General features: G+C 37.5%; 1 protein-coding gene across 4 annotated transcripts; it reads right to left on the reverse strand.

Moving 5' to 3' along the window:
- Nucleotides 1–1808: 1808 nt before the first annotated feature.
- Nucleotides 1809–18655, reverse strand: LOC143746093 (uncharacterized). Of its 4 annotated transcripts, XR_013206430.1 has the most exons (11): nt 17087–17430; nt 14647–14967; nt 14199–14552; nt 13646–13765; nt 12007–12069; nt 11651–11695; nt 11211–11291; nt 10953–10981; nt 6413–6481; nt 5708–6242; nt 1809–4795 (listed from the first exon to the last, which is right to left on the reverse strand). XR_013206430.1 is itself a non-coding variant. In XM_077237837.1 (10 exons), exons 1-10 carry the CDS (start codon nt 18625–18627, stop codon nt 6129–6131), a joined length of 1257 nt encoding a protein of 418 aa, XP_077093952.1. In that variant the 5' UTR covers nt 18628–18655; the 3' UTR covers nt 1809–6128. The 4 variants fall into 4 exon arrangements, 3 of the variants coding, with proteins under 3 accessions (XP_077093952.1, XP_077093949.1, XP_077093951.1); XM_077237837.1 differs by lacking the exon at nt 17087–17430 and adding an exon at nt 18567–18655 and having other exon boundaries at nt 1809–6242; XM_077237834.1 differs by having other exon boundaries at nt 1809–6242; nt 17087–17434.
- Nucleotides 18656–18880: the final 225 nt, after the last annotated feature.

The raw sequence follows: 18880 nt of genomic DNA on the forward strand, positions 1-18880 counted from the left end.
AGGTGACGTGACGCTAACAGAGAGCAGACAAACGGCTAGTAACAGCAGCGCAATCCACCTGTCACTCAAGTGGCCACGCCCTTGATTATGCAGCATTTTAAGGCTTCATATAATTTAAACGGATGAGTTATAAAAAATTCACCCCCCTCACAGTTGTCATGAAGGGCAAAATTAGCTGTATAGACCAATACAACTTTAGACACCAGGCTGTAAACATATTTTCTTCTGCGGTAAAGTTGGGCAATTTAACATGGGGGAGATACAGATTTGACTCACTTTTGGTCCCAGCCTCAAGCGGCCAGTCGATGAATTGCAGTTTAATTCACTTCCGTGTTGGTTTCAAGAGAGAGACAGGGAGGTTGCCGCTTGGGATTTACTTAATGTAAAGTTAACCAAAGTTATCATGAGGATTGTAATGTTTAGAGCAGACGTCTTAACAAATGTCAGTAGACAGTAAATTTTAAAAGGAGCCGTTCATTCATAAATACGCAGGATCGCTGTGAAAATACAGACCGGAAGACAAAAGACAAAGAGCGCAGCGCTGAAAAGCGGCAGGGCTACATAAGGTCTATATTGTTGATATTAATTAATGTAATATAATACATTTTTTCAAAGATTCCATTATGTTGTTTTGTTTTTGTATTGTTTAAGTGTTTATTGCATAATATATGCATACATCTAGCATGTATTCTGTTCTAGGTTTGAAGTTTAACAGTTTTATAGCTATGGGTTGTCTATTGCAATTCATTTTCTTCAATTGTACTGTAATGTGTTAGAATTAATCTGGCATATGTACGGTGGCCGAGAGAGCTCAACGTGCTGCAACTGAAGAAAACGCATGCAAATAGTAAAAAACACATGCAAATAGAAAAAAACGCATGCAGATAGAAAAAAAAAAACACCTGCAAATTAAGAAAACATCTTCATCAGTTTCACAACACGCGTGTGCTCCAAATACTCACAACACAACCAAATACAGAAATGCGCTGTAAATAACACAGACATTTTGTGAACTTTTGCAGCGCGTTTCTACGGAAGCCCTGAACCGCAAGGTGAGAAAAAAAAGAAAAGAGAATTTATCTCGTTATTTCGACTTAAGTCATTATTTCGATATAATATCTCGTTATTTCGACATAATATCTCGTTAATTCGACATAAGTCGTTATTTCGACATAATATCTCGTTATTTCACATAAATATCTCGTTATTTCGACATAATAAGTCGTTATTTCGACATAATATCTCGTTATTTCACATAAATATCTCGTTATTTCGACATAAATATCTCGTTATTTCGACATAAGTCGCTATTTCGACATAAATATCTCGTTATGTATGCGTTTTTTTCTATTTGCATGCGTTTTTTACTATTTGCATGCGTTTTCTTCAGTTGCAGCACGTTGAGCTCTCTCGGCCACCGTACACATATGGGTTAATTTTACCCAGCATTTGGGTACACTATATAACAAATATGTAGTTAATTCAACCTAGAATTTAATTAATTTGACCCAGCATTTTGGTACACTTGTTATATTGTAACAAATATGTAGTTGTATCAACCCAGAATTGTATTTATTTTGACCCAGCATTTGGGTAGAATATTTAACTCATCTGTTGGGTTAAAAATGACCAACCCATCTTGCTGGGTCAAATTAACTACTGTTGGTCTGGTGCAATATTGATCCAGCGGTTGGGTTATAAAACAACCCAATTTGGGTTATTTTTAACCCATCATTTTTTAGTGTGCAGAAGACTTCTCTGTTCAGCTCAATATTTTGTAAAACAGAGACGTGGAGGCAAGCTTCTTAATTTCAATTATATATATTTTTATTAATTATAGGTTAACTCATTTACATACAATGTACTAATATATAAAACAAAAATAAAAGTAAATCAAAACCAAATCGTTTACAATCTTTAACTGCAGGAGGCGCAATAATACATGTTTTGTTTCTCACTATGCTTTTAAATAAATGCTTAAAACATTACGTGTGGTGTGTTTTTCTTTATAAACCACTTTCTCAATAAACCATTTTACAAAAACAATTGCGGTGTTTTTCTTTACAAACCATTTTCATAATAAATCCTTTTACAACAACATTTTACAGTGTTTTACTTTATAAACCACTTTCTTTATATAGGGTTACAATTGTGCTTTACTACAATACAGAAGTTTTTTATACACAAAAAGGCATAATTATAATAGAATAACTGCATATTCCCAGAGGTGTACAAAGTACAAATACTTCGTTACCTTACTTAAGTAGAAACTTTGGGTATCTATACTTTATTGGGTAATTATTTTTTAGACGACTTTTTACTTCTACTCCTTACATTTTAGAAATAGCCTCGTTACTCCTATTTCATTTCGGCTTGTTTTCATTCTGGCTTGTCATCGTTAAAAAACTAAAAAAACTATCCAGAAAAATCGCGCCATCCGGATAGAGTGAATTTGATTGTGGTTGGATGAGAAGTATAAACAGGCCTAGTGCATCCCAACATTTTCAACATTAACATTTTAATATAACATTATAGTCATTATGGCTTTGATATTTTTCCCCCTGTGGCGCGGCCTAAGCTTTTGTCCTTAATGGCATTTTTTTCCTTACATTACTTTTATACTTTAAGTAGTTTTGAAACCAGTACTTTTACACTTTTACTTGAGTAAAAAGCTTGAGTTGATACTTCAACTTCTACAGAAGTCTTTTTAAATTCTAGTATCTATACTTCTACCGGAGTAATGAATGTGAATACTTTTGACACCTCTGGTATTTACTCTCTAGCCTGGTAACACCAAACTTCGCTTTGCTTAATAGACAGAGTCTGGAATGGCATCATTGAAAAGTGTTTTCTTTTTTTTGAAATTGAGCGTAAGTACGAAGTCTGACGTAGTCAGGCTATTTACTCTCCCTCATGTCGTTCCAAACCCGTAAGACCTTAATTCATCTTCAGAACACAAATTAAGATATTTTAATGAAATTCGATGGATCCATTGACAGCTATTTAATTAAAATGCATTGTTAAAATAGCCCATGTGACTACAGTGGTTCAATCTTGATTTTATGAAGCGACGAGAATACTTTTTGTGCGGCAAAAAAAACTAAAAAACGACTTTATTCAACAAGTTCTTGTCTTCTGTATTAGTCGACTCATGTATGCGTGTGTGTGTGCGTGTGTGTGCGTGGATGACGCAGGATCTGGCGTTCTGACCTATGACCCGGAAACGCAGGGATGTGTTTAAAGCAGAGGCACGCTCAGATCACCAGTGCCAGCGATGCTACTGAACAGGAGACTGTGCTGCATCGATTGTGATATTGTCATGACACATCTTGAAAGTTTGGATAATTCAGACGATGAGACGACACATGTATCTCGCTGTATAACAGAGGATCCCGGCTTTAAACACGCATGTGTCGTGGTGCTCTCGTGAATGTGCGTCGGAGACAGATACGGATGAGAAGAAATAGATGGATAAAGTCGTTATTTTGTTTTTTTGGTGCACAAAAAATATTCCCGTAAAATGAAGGTTGAAACACTGTAGTCACATGGTCTATTTTAACGATGTGTTTCCTTTCTGGGCCTTCATATGTGTTAATTTAATGGCTGTCAATTAGCCCCCCCGAGCCATCGGATTTCATCAAAAATATCTATAAATCAAAAATATGTCACGATCTTTACGAGATGACTTACTCCAGACAATGCCTTTGAATACAGTTTTTATACAATAGGAGCATGGCAAAGGTGACATGATTCATTACATCATTTTTCTTCAGTATGATTGGTTCTTCTTATGTATAATCCAGCAAACTCTAATGTTACCAGGTAAAAGCAAATCTGGATTCCTTGATTACTTCTGCTTGCTACTCAAAGTCATGAGATTATTTATTTAAACATCTGTCTAGTTTAATTTCCCCTTTGTCGTATTCAGACATAATTCAGAAACACTTTGGGCCGTGTTGTAGACATTTAGTTTTCAAAAGCATTAATGTTAATTCTGCAAGAAAAATAAATGTTAGTTGTGATTAGTTAAACAATTCCAGAACAAGATCAATGTGCCTCATTCATGGAAAGATACTTATTTGATCAAATTGATTCTAGTATTTTCTAGCAGTTGTCTATTACATCAGAGCTCACTTTTATGTCCTTTCACTTTATATTTCTCTCTTTTAATTTTGATTTACTGAAAATGAATTGAATTCCTCGATTTCTGAATTGTTGTTATTATATTTGATTGATTAATTGGATTTTGAATTATTGTTCTATTACCTGGTCAATAAATTGTAAACATTTGAATTTATTCTGACTGACTTTTAAATTTGTTTTCCCATTAACTGGATTCGTATGTTCCCGCAAGTCTGCGTCAGATTAGTGACGACTAATATTTGGCACTAATTCAAGTGTTCTTGTTTTGCAGAGACGAGTTATTTCCGTTTAGGGCAGCAAACGCACTGCTTGATCAACCTAAATCTGTGTGTGTCTGTTTTACCTCTGTTTTAATTTAACGTTACTTTAGATAAGTGTACGTGGGAAACCACGGGACGGCCAATACAAAGCTATTATAAGAGAAGTAAAGTTGGTTAACTTACATATAGTAGTGGTCATACCTCTACCTGAAGTAAACATTACTTTGAATTCAAGTTTATGCAAATTCTAGGAGGCTGTATAAAAGTATCTTTGATTGTGTAAGGGTGAATCCGACCGTCTAAGATATCAGCCAATTACCTCTGTTTGGTGACCGAAACTGTTTGGTGACCGTGGAAGACGTGAGGACCTCTGAGAGACACAGCTTCCTAATCTGAACGAGTAAAAAATAATTAAAGAGTTAAAAAAGAATAACCAAATATTCGTTCACTTTTAATGAAGTCAGATGAAATAACGAGTTGATACATATGAGAAAATGTATTCCATTTAATCTTGAATGTTGAAAAGGAATAAGGAACTAATTTACTCCTAATTTAAAAGGAAAGACAGTAACACGCAGAGACCTTCACCCGCGGATCGGAAGACCTTCTTTGGGCCGATCGAGCCGGGCTTTACACTGTTATTGGGTTATTTGACCTTTGACTTTTCAACGTCATTCTGTCTTTGGCTGATTGTGTGTTTTTAAAGCACATTTGTCAAGAAAAGCTGAGAGAAAATACAGTCAGGTGATGTTGGTCATGTGTTGATAGGGACATAATCAACCTTAATTTTCACTGAAGGATCTACAGCAAACAAGCTAAAAAACCCAGAAATAACATTTTATAAGCTGTCGACCCAAAAAACAAGCCTTTAAGGAGACAAAGGTGGTGTGGCATCATGAGAGGGTATGTCATAGAGGCAAGGTATGTGCCATCTATGGTTGCAGCAATGCGGACTACAAACCAAGATGGCCGCCTGGTCCCGGACTACAGTTACCAGGGACACAGCTGTTGCTTGTGAAGCAGAAAAGCTGTTAATGAGCTGAGAACAGAGAGACTGGCTGCTTAAGTTAATTTTCTCTTGCAACATGAATACGTTTTTATCTAGTTATGGGACTGAATAATAAGTATATTTTACAATGTTTTGTCTTATTCAGCATCCAATGAACAGAGAACAGAGAGACTGGCTGCTTTTTGTTAGAGAGCATAAAGAGAAGCTGGAAACGTGTTTTGGTTAAAAAGTGTTGGAGTTTTGAGTTTATACAAATACTTGTATTTATCAATTAAATAAGTTATTTTTGTTTTACCAGGTTCAGTTCAAACTGGGTTCAGAGATGATCAGTTCTGTGTGGGTTAAGATGTCATTTCCTCTTCTTTCTTTCTTCTTTAACCACACGTGTTTCTCTAAAAAACATGTGGTTAAAATAACTGAGTTGGTAACATGTTCCCAAACCTCAACCGTGAGTTCATCGCTCTGAAAATACTACTGAAAATATGTACCGGTAGTCACACTAGCTCCATATTGCTAAATTAAAACTAGACCAAAGGTTATTAAAACAGTTCTGAAAGCGCTCGAACTCAAAGCCAGAACACAAAGAGGACAAAAGACAACAATTCATTACAATTTGTTAACATGTAAAAGACATTGAAAGTATTAATAATGAATTAAACCATTAGGATTCGGTTATATTAGATTGATATTCCTCTGCTCATGTGGGTTTTGTATAATTATTTGACTGATTTATTCTTGTTCACAGAGGCATAAAGTTGACTGCAGTTCTCCTGAGATCCAGCTTTTGCTCCTCTGATGGAAGCATATGTCACTTTATCATCACAGCGAACCTGAATGAACATCACAGTTGTTTTAACCCACAATTATTACAACATGTTGTTTGAGCTCAATTCATGAAGAACTGCATATAATCACACAAATCAAGAATAACTGCATAGAAGAAGAAAACAAACTATCATGTTGAGTGAAGCTGGACAACATCAAGGAAGTGTTTGCTCACCTTGTTCTTTTTTCCTCGTTTTTTACTGTACGCAGCGACTTCAGTGTAAGTCACATCATCTGTCTGCTCCTAAACATCAATGGAAATATGGAAAAAATCAAGCGATTAAATGCCATCCATCAATAATATTTTACTCAGGTGCTGCAAATGTTCAGGTAATATATGTGGGGTATGCCGGTTTCAGAATTGGTGATGACGGTTATGACGTGGGTGAGTCAAATGTGACAGTTCGTAATATAACCGTCGTCGTCCGGGGGGGGGGTGGATTTGTCTGTTAAAGCGATATGATCCACGGAAAATAACTTTTGTTACTCGCGAGCTGTTTGTGATGCAGCTTTACTCTATTTAAGCACTCAGAGAAAAACATCTCTGAGAGCGCGCGAGTACTGAATAGTTTAAAATCGCTTGAATGTTTAAACTGGTAAGACTTAAAAAGACGTGCAAATGATAAACGTTAGTTACGATGCAATGCTGGCCCAATTGTGCAAGTGAATATTCCATCATGTCCCGACTCCTAAACGCGAGAGTGTAGTATCGCCTACAGCGCTTGAGCTTCCCTTCTGCAAACCATTTGAGAGACGAGAGAGAGAAGACTCAGCACCGCTGAACACTCGCGCTGTTTGTGAAATTGCGTTTTGCAGAAAGTTTTAAAATGACTGATTTGATTTTATAAGCTGTGTGGATTCATTTACTAATACAACCTAAATGCACATAGGAATTTCCCGCATTATAAGTGGGAGACCTGCGGGAATTATTAAAATTATGCGCAATACCCGCAATCCCGCACCGAAATTCGAGCCCTGAATTGGCTACAATCAAAAGCACGACTGCATCGATACGCGCATCGTCAGGAGTTCATGACGTAGTATCGATATTCTGAGCACAGCCCTATTGGAGATAGCGGGTTAACTCTGTGTCAGCGTGCGCTCTGATCGGTAAACGGGCAGAGATTTCAGACCTCTGTTTATTAAGGAGATCTCCAAGATTTCTCTTCTTGGGAGGGGGTGGTGCACAGACCTCTCCCGAATCATCTCCAGCAGTAGAAGCCTCCGAAGCACCACTAACTCTGCCTCCGTTTCCCTCGTCAGATGATACAGTTTCCCCCGGAGTCTTTTTTATTAAAAAATATTTTAATAACACGGTTTTGGCGGTTATAGAGTTCTAATGATGGTGTTCAACTATAACCGTCGGTCTCACGGTTATATAATAACCGTCACACCCAGGGCCGGGTTTGCCGACAGGCGACAGAGGCGCCGCCTGGGGCGCCATCTGCTGGACGGGGCGCAAAATTGTAAAATAAAAATAAAAAAGTTAATTAAATGTATGTATCGTATTATGAAAGCTGCGCACACGCTGTACACTTTTACTGTGCACTGTCCACACACTGCTTGTATTTGTCCATTTCTTTTACTAGATTATACAATCCTAAAAAACGACTGAGTCACTCTTACAGGCAGCTGTCAAACTCACGCGCGTTGCTCAACAACCGGGAGTGGCGCGAAAATATCTGACAGCTGGTTTTAGCGCTTTAAATGCGCTTTAAACGCCCCTTGGCGGTTGTAGGCTATAAATGATCATATATTATATAATCTTTTATTATAAAAAGAACACCCAAGCCATCGGGATCGGCTTTCCGAAAACGAAGGAAGGAGGAGGAAGAAAAACGGGCCCAAAGCAGAGGTATGTAGACTATATCATCAAGCTCACAGCCAGTGGTTAAATTGGGCCGGGGCTCTCCGGGGCTCAGCCCCGGGCCGGGCCGGCACATAAGCCTGCCAGTGGCGCAAAAAGTAGGTATTTATCCGGGGGCTAAAATAGAAATAGCCCATTCGTTTTGTTTTGTTTTGCTTAATCGGCGGCGCTGGGTTAGTGCTGGTGTAATGCATTGGTCAAAAAAAAGTCAGCGTTAGCTTTTTTTCTGACACCGCATGAAACGCGTAGGTCAGCGGCCCATTGGTTGTTTTCTTTATTGACACTGGGCTGGCCCAATCACATCTTTAATGTGAAGTATAGAAAAATACTCTTTCTATTAGTATAGAAATTAGTACAAAACTTATGAAAGTTTCCTTTATTTTTCAGTGCATTGTTTTACAATATATGGGTATTATCATGGGATTAATATTATAACTATTATTATGTAATGTAGACAGACACTAACTAAAAGAGGTTTGAATTTTTCTTTGTTTAATTTGAACACTGAATATGGGTTGGAGCTTTTAATTTTGAACTCTCAAAGTGCACCAGATTGATGAATTTTTTTTATGGGGGGTGCAAAAATCAATCTCGCCTAGGGCAACCAAAGGGCTAGAGCCAGCCCTGGTCACACCCCTATATATGTGTAAAACGTGTGTCCTGGCAATTTCACATTATGATGTTATGATAACGGATCCTATTGTAACATGACAGGATGTTTGACTTGACTTGACCCACACAACAGGAACAACACATGACGGAAATCCACAACTAGAACAATGAGCAATTAGTAACAGGTACAACACACTCAGGATACGTTTACACGAAAACTATATGCTTAAAACGGAGAAGTTTTTCCTTTGAGTTTTCCGCGTACAGACGACACGATTGTCAAAACAATCCCCATTCACATGGATCTGCGAAAACAACTAAAACGCTATAATCTGCTTCCAGGCCACTAGATGGCGATGAAACTCTATAGACTGAACATTTAATACACATGTGCATGACGTCATCGTCTTCTCAGATTCACGTTTTTGTTGTTTACATGGAAAGTGTTTTCAAAAACTTGCACTATGAAACCCATTTTTAAAACTTTGCGTTTTCAGGCACCCAAAACGCCGTTGTCGTGTAAATGAACAATTAAAATTAAAAATCCTCAATTAAATTTCGGTGCCTGAGTCTCTGTGTCATAAGGCGCACACACGCAAGGTCTCTCGCTCTCTCTCTCTCCTTCTCCGCTGTGCGGTTTGGAGCACAGTCTGTTCTGTCTCGCATGCGCGCTCTTGCTCGCTCGCTCTAGATTCCGAGAGATTTTAACTAATTTGCGGGCATCAGGGAGCCGTTATCAATATGCGGGAGACTCCCGGAACGTCTGCTGATAGCGAGGGGATTAATGAAGATGCCGAAGACAAAACGCTCCAAGGTTTGGCTGCATTTCACATGTAAAATTACGTGTTGAACGCCCTCTGGGTGTGCCGATTGTCTGAAGCCCATATAGAATCACGCCAATTAATTGTCTGATGGCGCGGGCGCCGCCTCGACGCTCTTACGTCGTCATATTATATTTGCACACGCATCATCTGCTCCTCAGATTTCTCTGACGAAAAAGGAAGCTTGTCGGCAGCACGAGGAGCTTGGCAGCGCAGCGTCTCGTTCCTATTTCAGAGAACATAGGTTACATCAGGAACCAGAGACGCTCTCTTTCATAGGTTCACTCAACGCTGCGTAGCTAAGACGCAGTGGGAACGAAATACCAAACTCGCCAAGCTAAGCGCTGGCGTAACTAGTGCAACGACCAGATAACGTACATGACTGGATCAAGCAGACAAAACATGGGAACCTGGAGCCATGTCGACATTAGATTACCCTGGTAGTAATCTATTAATCTCCAGTATTATTACATTGTTTGATACAATATTGTTTTATTTGATATTATGTAAATGTGAATTTTTATTTTATATTGGTTTATTTATTATTACCATATGTAACTTGTATTTATATTGTTTAAATATTTAAGTTAATATTATGTCCAGTTTGGCCCTGTAAATGAAGGGTATTATTTTTGACAAACTGTGTGGTTTCGTTTTCTTAAGTACCGTTTCAAGAACCGTTTAAGCACCAGAACCGTTTAAAAAATACAGAGTAGGTACTGGTATCGGATAAAACCCAACCGATACCCAACCCTAATTACTACAATAGTGATTTCTCGCAAGAAATGACATCAGAAGGGGAAAATGTTGATAAAAAAATGTACAATTACACACAAACAACCGCAACTTTCAGACGCCATCTTTATTTTTCTAGCTCAACTGTCACAGAATGTAAAGCACAGGATTGTGGGATATCAAAGGCAGTGAAGGATAGATCTGTGCTGCCTTCAAAAATCAATCAGATGAAGGAATCTCAGGAGACAGGGAGTAAAACTAACATTGCATTCAGCAATATTGCATATTCAGTCAAAGAACAGGCGAACACACACTCAGACAAAGAACAGGTGAACACACACACACACACACACACACACACACACACACACACACACACACACACACACACACACACACACACACACACACTCAGACTGACAAGGACTCATCATCAAACACTAAACAAGAGTGTGTGTAATTGGAAACTAGGAGGCAGGACAACAAAAACACATGGCCAACACAAATAAAGACAGAGTCATGTGCTCAAACACAACACTAACAAACACACATTAAACTAAGACAAGACTGACAGAACTTTCTGCTGAGAACGCGGACATTTTCTAATCTGACTAATAAGAGTGTCATATTTCAGGGTCAGTCCTTATAGACATTAATAACTCATGGTTATTAATACTTACCACAGAGTCACCAGTCCCTCTTCTGTTCCCTGAAACATAATGTCACGGAAAGTTTATGATGAAACACACACACAGTCTCTAATGCAGATGACAATCGTTTTTAAAAGAGTCTAGAAGAATTCTAGTGTTGTAGAATAGAAACATTATTTTTGTTAACTCATTGATTTCTCTTCACTTTTAGAGAAATAAATTTGTCTCAATTACATATTTATTTTATCAGATGTTTTTGTCCGTTGTTACAAAATATGAAAAACTCACCTGCTCTTTTTTTACGAATCACACAGAGAATAAGAGCCAGAAGGAGAAGAGCGAATGAAGCGGCAACAACAGTCACAATCACTGCAAGTAAATCAAGTGATGATGATTTTATAGAAATTGATATAGAAATTGATATTGATATCTGTACACTAACAGACTGTACCTCATATGTTAACTAAATGATTGTTACATGATAGTTTAGGATTGTCTGGATGAGAATTATGTGTCTGACATTTAATGACAGGTACTTTTTACATTACGGGATTGTAGGTGATGTACAAGAGAATGGAATTACAAAGTGATGTAGATTAGACAAACTAAACACATTTAATGACAAATAAAATTTGTGATCAGCTGTTCGAACAACTCCAGAGAGGATTCAGAAACTGATTCTAGAAAACTCCATGAGTCGGTCAAATGAGGATGATGAACATACACACCTGGAGTCAGAGAGTTTGCTGTGGTTGATGTAGTTGTAGTTACAACTATTAAAAACAAGATGGAAATAGAAATATTATTTTTCATGAGTTTGCTGTGATGTCTGGAATAAGTGTTGCTGTAGTTGACATTAAAACTTAAAAACAAGATGGAAATATAAAAATATCATATTTGAATGCATGAACATAATATCCTTTGAGGTTTCAATACTGAAATTACAGAATTATTACTTATAATTCAGGCTGATTTTACTGTGGTGGGATCAAACCACTGAAGCGAGAGTGATGATGTGTGTGACAGTGATCATGTGATCATGAAGTGTGTGTAGGAGCTGCTGCTGTAGTTCGTTCATGCACACCTGGATTCAGAGAGTTTGCTGTGGTGTCTGGAGTCAGTGCTGTTGCTGTAGTTGATGTTACAACTATTAAAAACAAGATGGAAACAGAAATATGATTACACAATGTCAAGGCATTTATTTGACAAACTGCTATAGTGTAGAGCGGCTCCGTATCTGGCTGCGTTTACACTTGGCATTAACATGTGACCTGTATCCGGATGTTGTCCACTACACATTGTAAAGACGAGTGTAAACGCACTTTGATGGGAATGATATCGGATCAGCGTGTCCCGGTCCGGAGGGACTCTTCGTCCTCCTCATTTTGCGAGATTTGTATAATGTCACACAAACCCCCCCACTGTTAATGTTAATAGTGTAAACGCAGCCTCTGTCACGTACAAAACACAGAAGTTTGACAAACTTTTCTAAAGTAGAAAATCATCAAACCCTGTCAAAATCGTTACCTTTTGTCACAATATACACCCTGGAAATTAAAATAAATGAAACCTAAATTTTGCCAGCTGTATTTACACATTAAAATCTACACATCAAAATAAAATTGCAATTACAAAAATTCAGAACAATAATTTCAATGTAATTAGTGAAAATACCTGGTTTGGATAAGTGATCAGCCCCTCAGAGTAACCAATATAACATTGCTCAGGTAAACCAGTCACTTTCCAGATCACACACCAATCTGATTGTTTTTGTGCTTTTTTCACTTGTTCCGGAAAAGTGGACACGCATTAATGTCAATCCCTGATGATTCAGATTATTGCAGAGGTCTTTAAACAGTGGCGCAGAAAAAAATATGTTTTTATAAACACATTTGTGTGATTTGAGGATGGTCATTCTGTGAGTCACATCAGATTAAATGGTTCAACTGCGCAAAAATCATATTTAACAAGTTCTTTGTCAACAGGTTTGAAATAATTGCCCTGGCAATGCAGATGCACAAGGAAAATACAGTTCAAGTAGTAGCCATATTGAGTAGATGAATGACAAAATACAGTATACTGTCTTTTTGTATTCTTTTGAGTAACTTTGCTGAAAAAGTATTTTTATTCTTATAAAATTGGAAACTCGCAGTGAGAATCTCAAACTTGTATGCAAACACAATGGAGTTGCATAAAGATCCTGGAATATCTAATTTGGTCTGACAGAGTTAATGTTGGACATGTGTTCCTAATATAATAAAATGTTCACAAATTTTTTTTTTTTTTGTGTATCACATGTAATTGTGTTAACAATTCGTTAAAGCATAAATAGTGCAATTAAATGATTGGTCACAGGAGGAAGTCACTAGTAGAGGTTGCGACTGAACCCGGAAGGTGTAGCACTGCAACATGTGCGTAGTGCCACACACAACACATGTTTCTGACATACTAACATGGGATGAGTTGTTTAATAAATCCTCTCTATGATTGTATTCATTTATCATAGGAGTGGCGTGAGTTACACTAGCTGTATATTATGATTATTCTGCATCAGACAACCGACTGAACAAGACCGGTTATATGTATCAAAACTCACTGACAAATCTGACTAAAGAGCTTCTTTATGTAGATAATATTTGTGATGATGAACCAGTCTGTGAGAGCCAGTGTAAAGCACTGAAGCGAGAGTGATGATGTGTGACAGTGATCATGTGATCATGAACCTTGTGTAGGAGCTGCTGCTGTAGTTGGGCTTGATTTCTTCTCAGAGTTTGAGCTTCTGACTGGAGTCAGTGTTGTTGAAGCGACTGGAGCTGCAGAAGATGAATGTTCAGACGCATCACCTGTAGGACATTAACATCATATTTACACATTGATCATAACATGATATGCAGTTTGTGTTCAATCATCACAGCTTACAGTGGCAGTAGTTGAGAAGAGAGATGTTACTGTATCATTTATTCCTGGTTTATATGAGAGTGAAACACAGTTGAGCTGCTTCCCATAAACCTTCAGCTTTCCTGAATGAATGACATTATTAAGCCTTATAATTCCTATAACTGACCTCCTACATGGGTCATACTAGGCTTTAATAGACTCTTCTGATTTATGCAATTTATCATGTATGAAATATATTGGGAATTATAAGGATTTTTATGCAGTTTATGACTTTGACCACTAATATTTTACAATTGCCAAACGTATGAAGTCATCAGAAAGAGTAGATCCAGTCTGTGAAAGTTTTCACAAATCTGTCAGAAAAGAGTGTTTTCTCACCTGAATACTTGACAGTGTGTGTGACTGAGGTCTTGGTTTGATTTCTGTGAGTAAGCTGACATCTCCACTCTCTGTTGTTATCTTCATTCAGGAGTGTTGTAGTCAGAGTGATGATACAGTGATGTTGATGTGATGATGATGATATCTGATATCTGGAGTCTGTCTTCAGATCAACACCAGCCTGATTCACCCACAACAGCTCAACTCCCGCAGAACTGACCCAATAATCACAGGAGAATACAGTACCTAAATACAACTGACAGGAGAGAGTCACAGAGCGGCCTGGACTGATCTCAGTCTGTGAGGATGAAGAAGATGATGATGATGATGATGATGATGATGGAGACACTGAAACTGAACACAAGACACAAATCACAGACTCTTCAATCATCATCTGAGTTTAAAGGAAGAATTTTACAGTAAATGGACCACATAATCATAAACTTACCATGAAGAACATGCAGAGAAACACGTGCATCAGTTCCTTGTTGTCTGTCATTCACATATTGTCTGCAGGTGTATAATCCATAATCTTCTTCTGTGACGTTCTTGATGTTCAGGGAGCAGTCAGACGCCAGACTCAGTCTCTCATGTCTCTCTGTGTTTTTATTCTTTATCCCTCCAGTAATCACTTCAACTGCTGCTGAATGTCTGAATCTGCTGTAGAGCCATGTAGTTGATTTGCAGTCAGAAAGAGCATTATTACAGGACAGACGCACATTTACACCAGAACTGATGAACACATGATCATCATCCACTCCACTGGTACCTGAAACACAGTATATCTCAGTGATCATTATGATATTTATTAATAAATGAAACCATAAACCATACCAGCATAACAAGCAGAAGATTCAAATCATACAGTCTTTTTCCGGTAACGCTTTACAATAAGGGTATATGAATAATCATGTACTAATACCTGAATTAATACTTAATTCTACATTAACTACTGATAATTAAAAGCAGAGGTGTAAAGTTCAGGTTCAGAAAGTAAAAGTCCTCCTCAGTATTTTTGCTCCAATCTCCTGGATTTGTTAATTAGTAGCGCTGCACAATATATCAAAATGATCAAATATCGCAAATGTATAAATCACAATATGCATATCGCAACAGCTTGCAATAACTGAGGTCACGAACAAAAGACAAAGAGAAAATCACTCACTGCTCTTGGCTGAATAACTTTTGTAGTTTTGATAAGATTATATATAAATAATATTTATTAATAAACATTATATATTATTATTATATAAAATTCATACAGTGAAAACTACACACTTTCGTATGCTACAGTAAAACATTGCTGTTCACATTCAGAAAGTTTATTGTCACAAAAAGAAACACGTATTATATAATTTTAAATATATTATTATTATTTTTAAGATCATTTAAGTTTATTTTACACACTTTAAGCATTATCGTATCGCATATCGAATATCGCATTTTATAATGAGTTATCGTATTTTTCTGTAATATCGTTCAGCTCTACTAATTATCAGTTTTTCAGGAGAACTAATGAGTGTGTGAATAAACATATGGCAGGACTTTTACTTTCTGACCGCTGGACTTTACACCTCTGATTAAACGCCTGAACTAATCATGAACCAATGAAGAGTTATCCTGAACTACAACTGGAGTCATGATGATTCACGCATGAATAACGGCAGCCTTAACTACATGTTATACATGTTTGATAATTAATGCATTCATTAACATTTATGGATACTTCGCAATGAGTGCAAGCGTGGTCTCTGATTAAAACAAACAGGAAATGAGTGTAGAGGAAGCAGAGGGGCGTGGATCACAGTCAGTGTCTGGTGAGAGCTCCCTCTGCTGGTTAGGCATTACAAATATCAGATTCAGTTTTGTCATAAACATTACTGGACGGCACAGGATTAGTTGATCCTCCTCTTCAACCGTAGAAAATACACTAATAACTGCCCTCAAAAGATCTTTATCTGTTCTGTGTTTCTCTCTCTCCTTCAAACTCACCCTACTGTGACTTATGCACAGCTAAATACAACATAACTATTCCAAACCCACACAGAATATTTGTGGAACAGTTCACAAAGGAACGACCAAAACTGGGAACATGGTGAGGGAACGTTTTGCTGGGATCAGTCATTCACTGTCCACTACCGGGGGAACCACATGCGGAGAGCACCTATAGTGCGCCACTAATAAGACCTTTTAAGGGCAGTTATTAGTGTATTTTCTACGGTTGAAGAGGAGGATCAACTAATCCTGTGCCGTCCAGTAATGTTTATGACAAAGCTGAAATCAAAAGTTCAAGCTATGATGATATTAAATTATTTAAAAATTTTTCAAAGTCAGGGTACTTGTAACACGTTGTGTCCGGAGGAAACTATGGATAGCTCACTTAGGCCCTGTCCCAAATGGCGCACTTCATGTGGACTTTCGGGCTCGTGGACTTAAACTGTACCCTTGAAGCTTCTTCTGAATCTCCACACACTTTAACTACCCAGGAATCCTTGCGTAAGGCCAATCAGAGACAACGGATGGAGGACATTTCACTCACGGACAATTGTTAACATGAGAAGAAAATGTTTAAGTTTAAGTATCATTACGGTTTTTATGACCTAGGTGTACATTTTACCAGTTATTACAAACATTATGTTTAAACTATAGTTTATACAAACATTATGGTCATCTACCAGTGGTTGATGTCTCAAACATAGGCTAATAATAGCGCGCTGAATAATACCCAGATAGCAAGCACAGTTGGGCCGATTCCGGCTGAAATACGTTATTTACGTTTATAAATACGTTCATTGTGTTTAAATTGTAATCTTAGTTCAAATGGAACATTATTATGTACAATACATCATTTAAATAAGCATGTATCTATTGTCTAATGTCAAAAATACCTCTCAATGCGCCCTCGTGGACTCGCGCCAAGGGCCCCTGTAGGTCTGCACTACATGACGTCACCAAAGTGTGGACTCTGAGGAAGTCCACAAGTCCGGAGTGTGTCATTTGGGACAGGGCCTTAGCTGGAGTCATTTCAGAAGCCACAGACTCACGGAGGCGATTGGGATTTCACAACTTTCACTTTATTCCCAAGTGGAACTCCTGTAACTGTTTGTCAGACACGTTTGACCGTCCACAGCATTATTAACCAAACAAAATAACTTAAAAATGAGCATCAAACAGAAATAACCCGCATGGGGTGTTCGAGGCGCGTATACAATGCAGACGTTCAACCGGGAGCGCGCAGCTCTTAAAGGGGCCACACCTTATTTCTACTCGTTACATACTTCTTATTCCTTCTAAAAGATGCAGTTTGATTCAGGGGTGCGGGAAGATGTTTTAGTTGTGGGTAATGTTTTTTCTTTTAGGTCACCACGTTTGAATAAGAAACAAGTGTATCGGTGAGAACACTCGTTTAAACAGCACACACACACACACACACACAAACTTGACTGCACATCACATTTTTGACATTATTTTTGACATTATTGATACTGCTTTTAATCGTAATGCAACGGACTGGTCTATGGGACATAAATTATAAATTAAGCATTTAAATAAAAGGGTTATTGGGCTGTTCATACGTACACAATGAAAGAGCCTACACAGCGACAGGAAATATAAATTAATTCTTTCCACACACACACAATATGACATCACACTGCGCGTATGTTTTAAAAACATAATTTAAAATATAAATAGTCCTAACACTTTTTAAATAGCCCACTTTAAGTGTTTATAATAATTAAATGACTAAATGCTTCAAATGAATAAATGTAAATTAAATGAAATTTTGAGTTACATTTACAATCCTGTGAAAACAGTTCTTCCCGTGCGCCTGGTTTGATTAGGTTTATCCATAAATGTTAATGTATGCATTAACTATCAAACATGTATAACATGTAGTTAAGGCTGCCGTTATTCATGCGTGAATCATCATGACTCCAGTCGTAGTTCAGGATAACTCTTCATTGGATCATGATTAGGTCGTGCCTTCAATAATTATTAGTTCATGTTGAATTAAGTAGTAATTCAGGTATTAGTACATGATTATTCATATACCCTTATTGTAAAGTGTTACCCTTTTTTTCCTCACTTAAAGCAAACAACACACTCTCCAGAATAAACTATTAGTCTTTATCAGAGAGCTGTTCAAATTACTGACACACTCTTAATATGAAGATCATTCTTCATCATCATATGTTTGAGTGACACTATGTCCAGTATCAGGAATAATACAGTATGATCTGTGTGTATCAATACACAACTCTGAGATCACAACGTGAATGTGTGCAAGAATAAACTGAGCATGTTCAAATGAACTCTTTCCAGACTAATTCCACTAAATGTCTTTAGAGAAAATACAGATTTCTTTACCTGTGAGAAGTGAAGAGAGAATGATCAGTCCCAGCAGACACAGATCACACTTATCAGACATTTCTGTTTCTGTCAGTCTTTCTCTTCATTATATATAGTTACAGCTCTTCCTCTTCATATATAGTTACAGCTCCTCCTTTAAACATCATCAGCTCCTCCTCTGGTTCGTAACTTTCTCTACTTATGTTTCCATCACCCTGTTTTTATGCACATTTTGAAGTACTTTTGTAATTACAGTGTTGACCCATTCCTTACACCGTAACCCACCCTTAAACCTACTCATACCACACACACCTGTCCCTAACCTTATCCGT

Source organism: Siphateles boraxobius, unplaced genomic scaffold, assembly GCF_051911475.1.
Source record: "Siphateles boraxobius isolate OS27281-9 unplaced genomic scaffold, OSU_SipBor_1 21, whole genome shotgun sequence".
Lineage (NCBI taxonomy): Eukaryota > Metazoa > Chordata > Actinopteri > Cypriniformes > Leuciscidae > Siphateles > Siphateles boraxobius.

What these genes read in the sequence shown, in the direction of transcription:
- LOC143746093 (XM_077237834.1), bottom strand. Translation starts at nt 17,222, where the DNA reads ATGACTCCAGCTAAGGCCCTGTCCCAAATGACACACTCCGGACTTGTG. An exon ending in GATTCGTAAAAAAAGAGCAG is followed by an intron (nt 10,982 to 11,210) that starts GTGAGTTTTTCA and finishes ATTATGTTTCAG; the next exon opens with GGAACAGAAGAGGGACTGGT. An exon ending in GAGGGACTGGTGACTCTGTG is followed by an intron (nt 6,482 to 10,952) that starts GTAAGTATTAAT and finishes ATTGATGTTTAG; the next exon opens with GAGCAGACAGATGATGTGAC.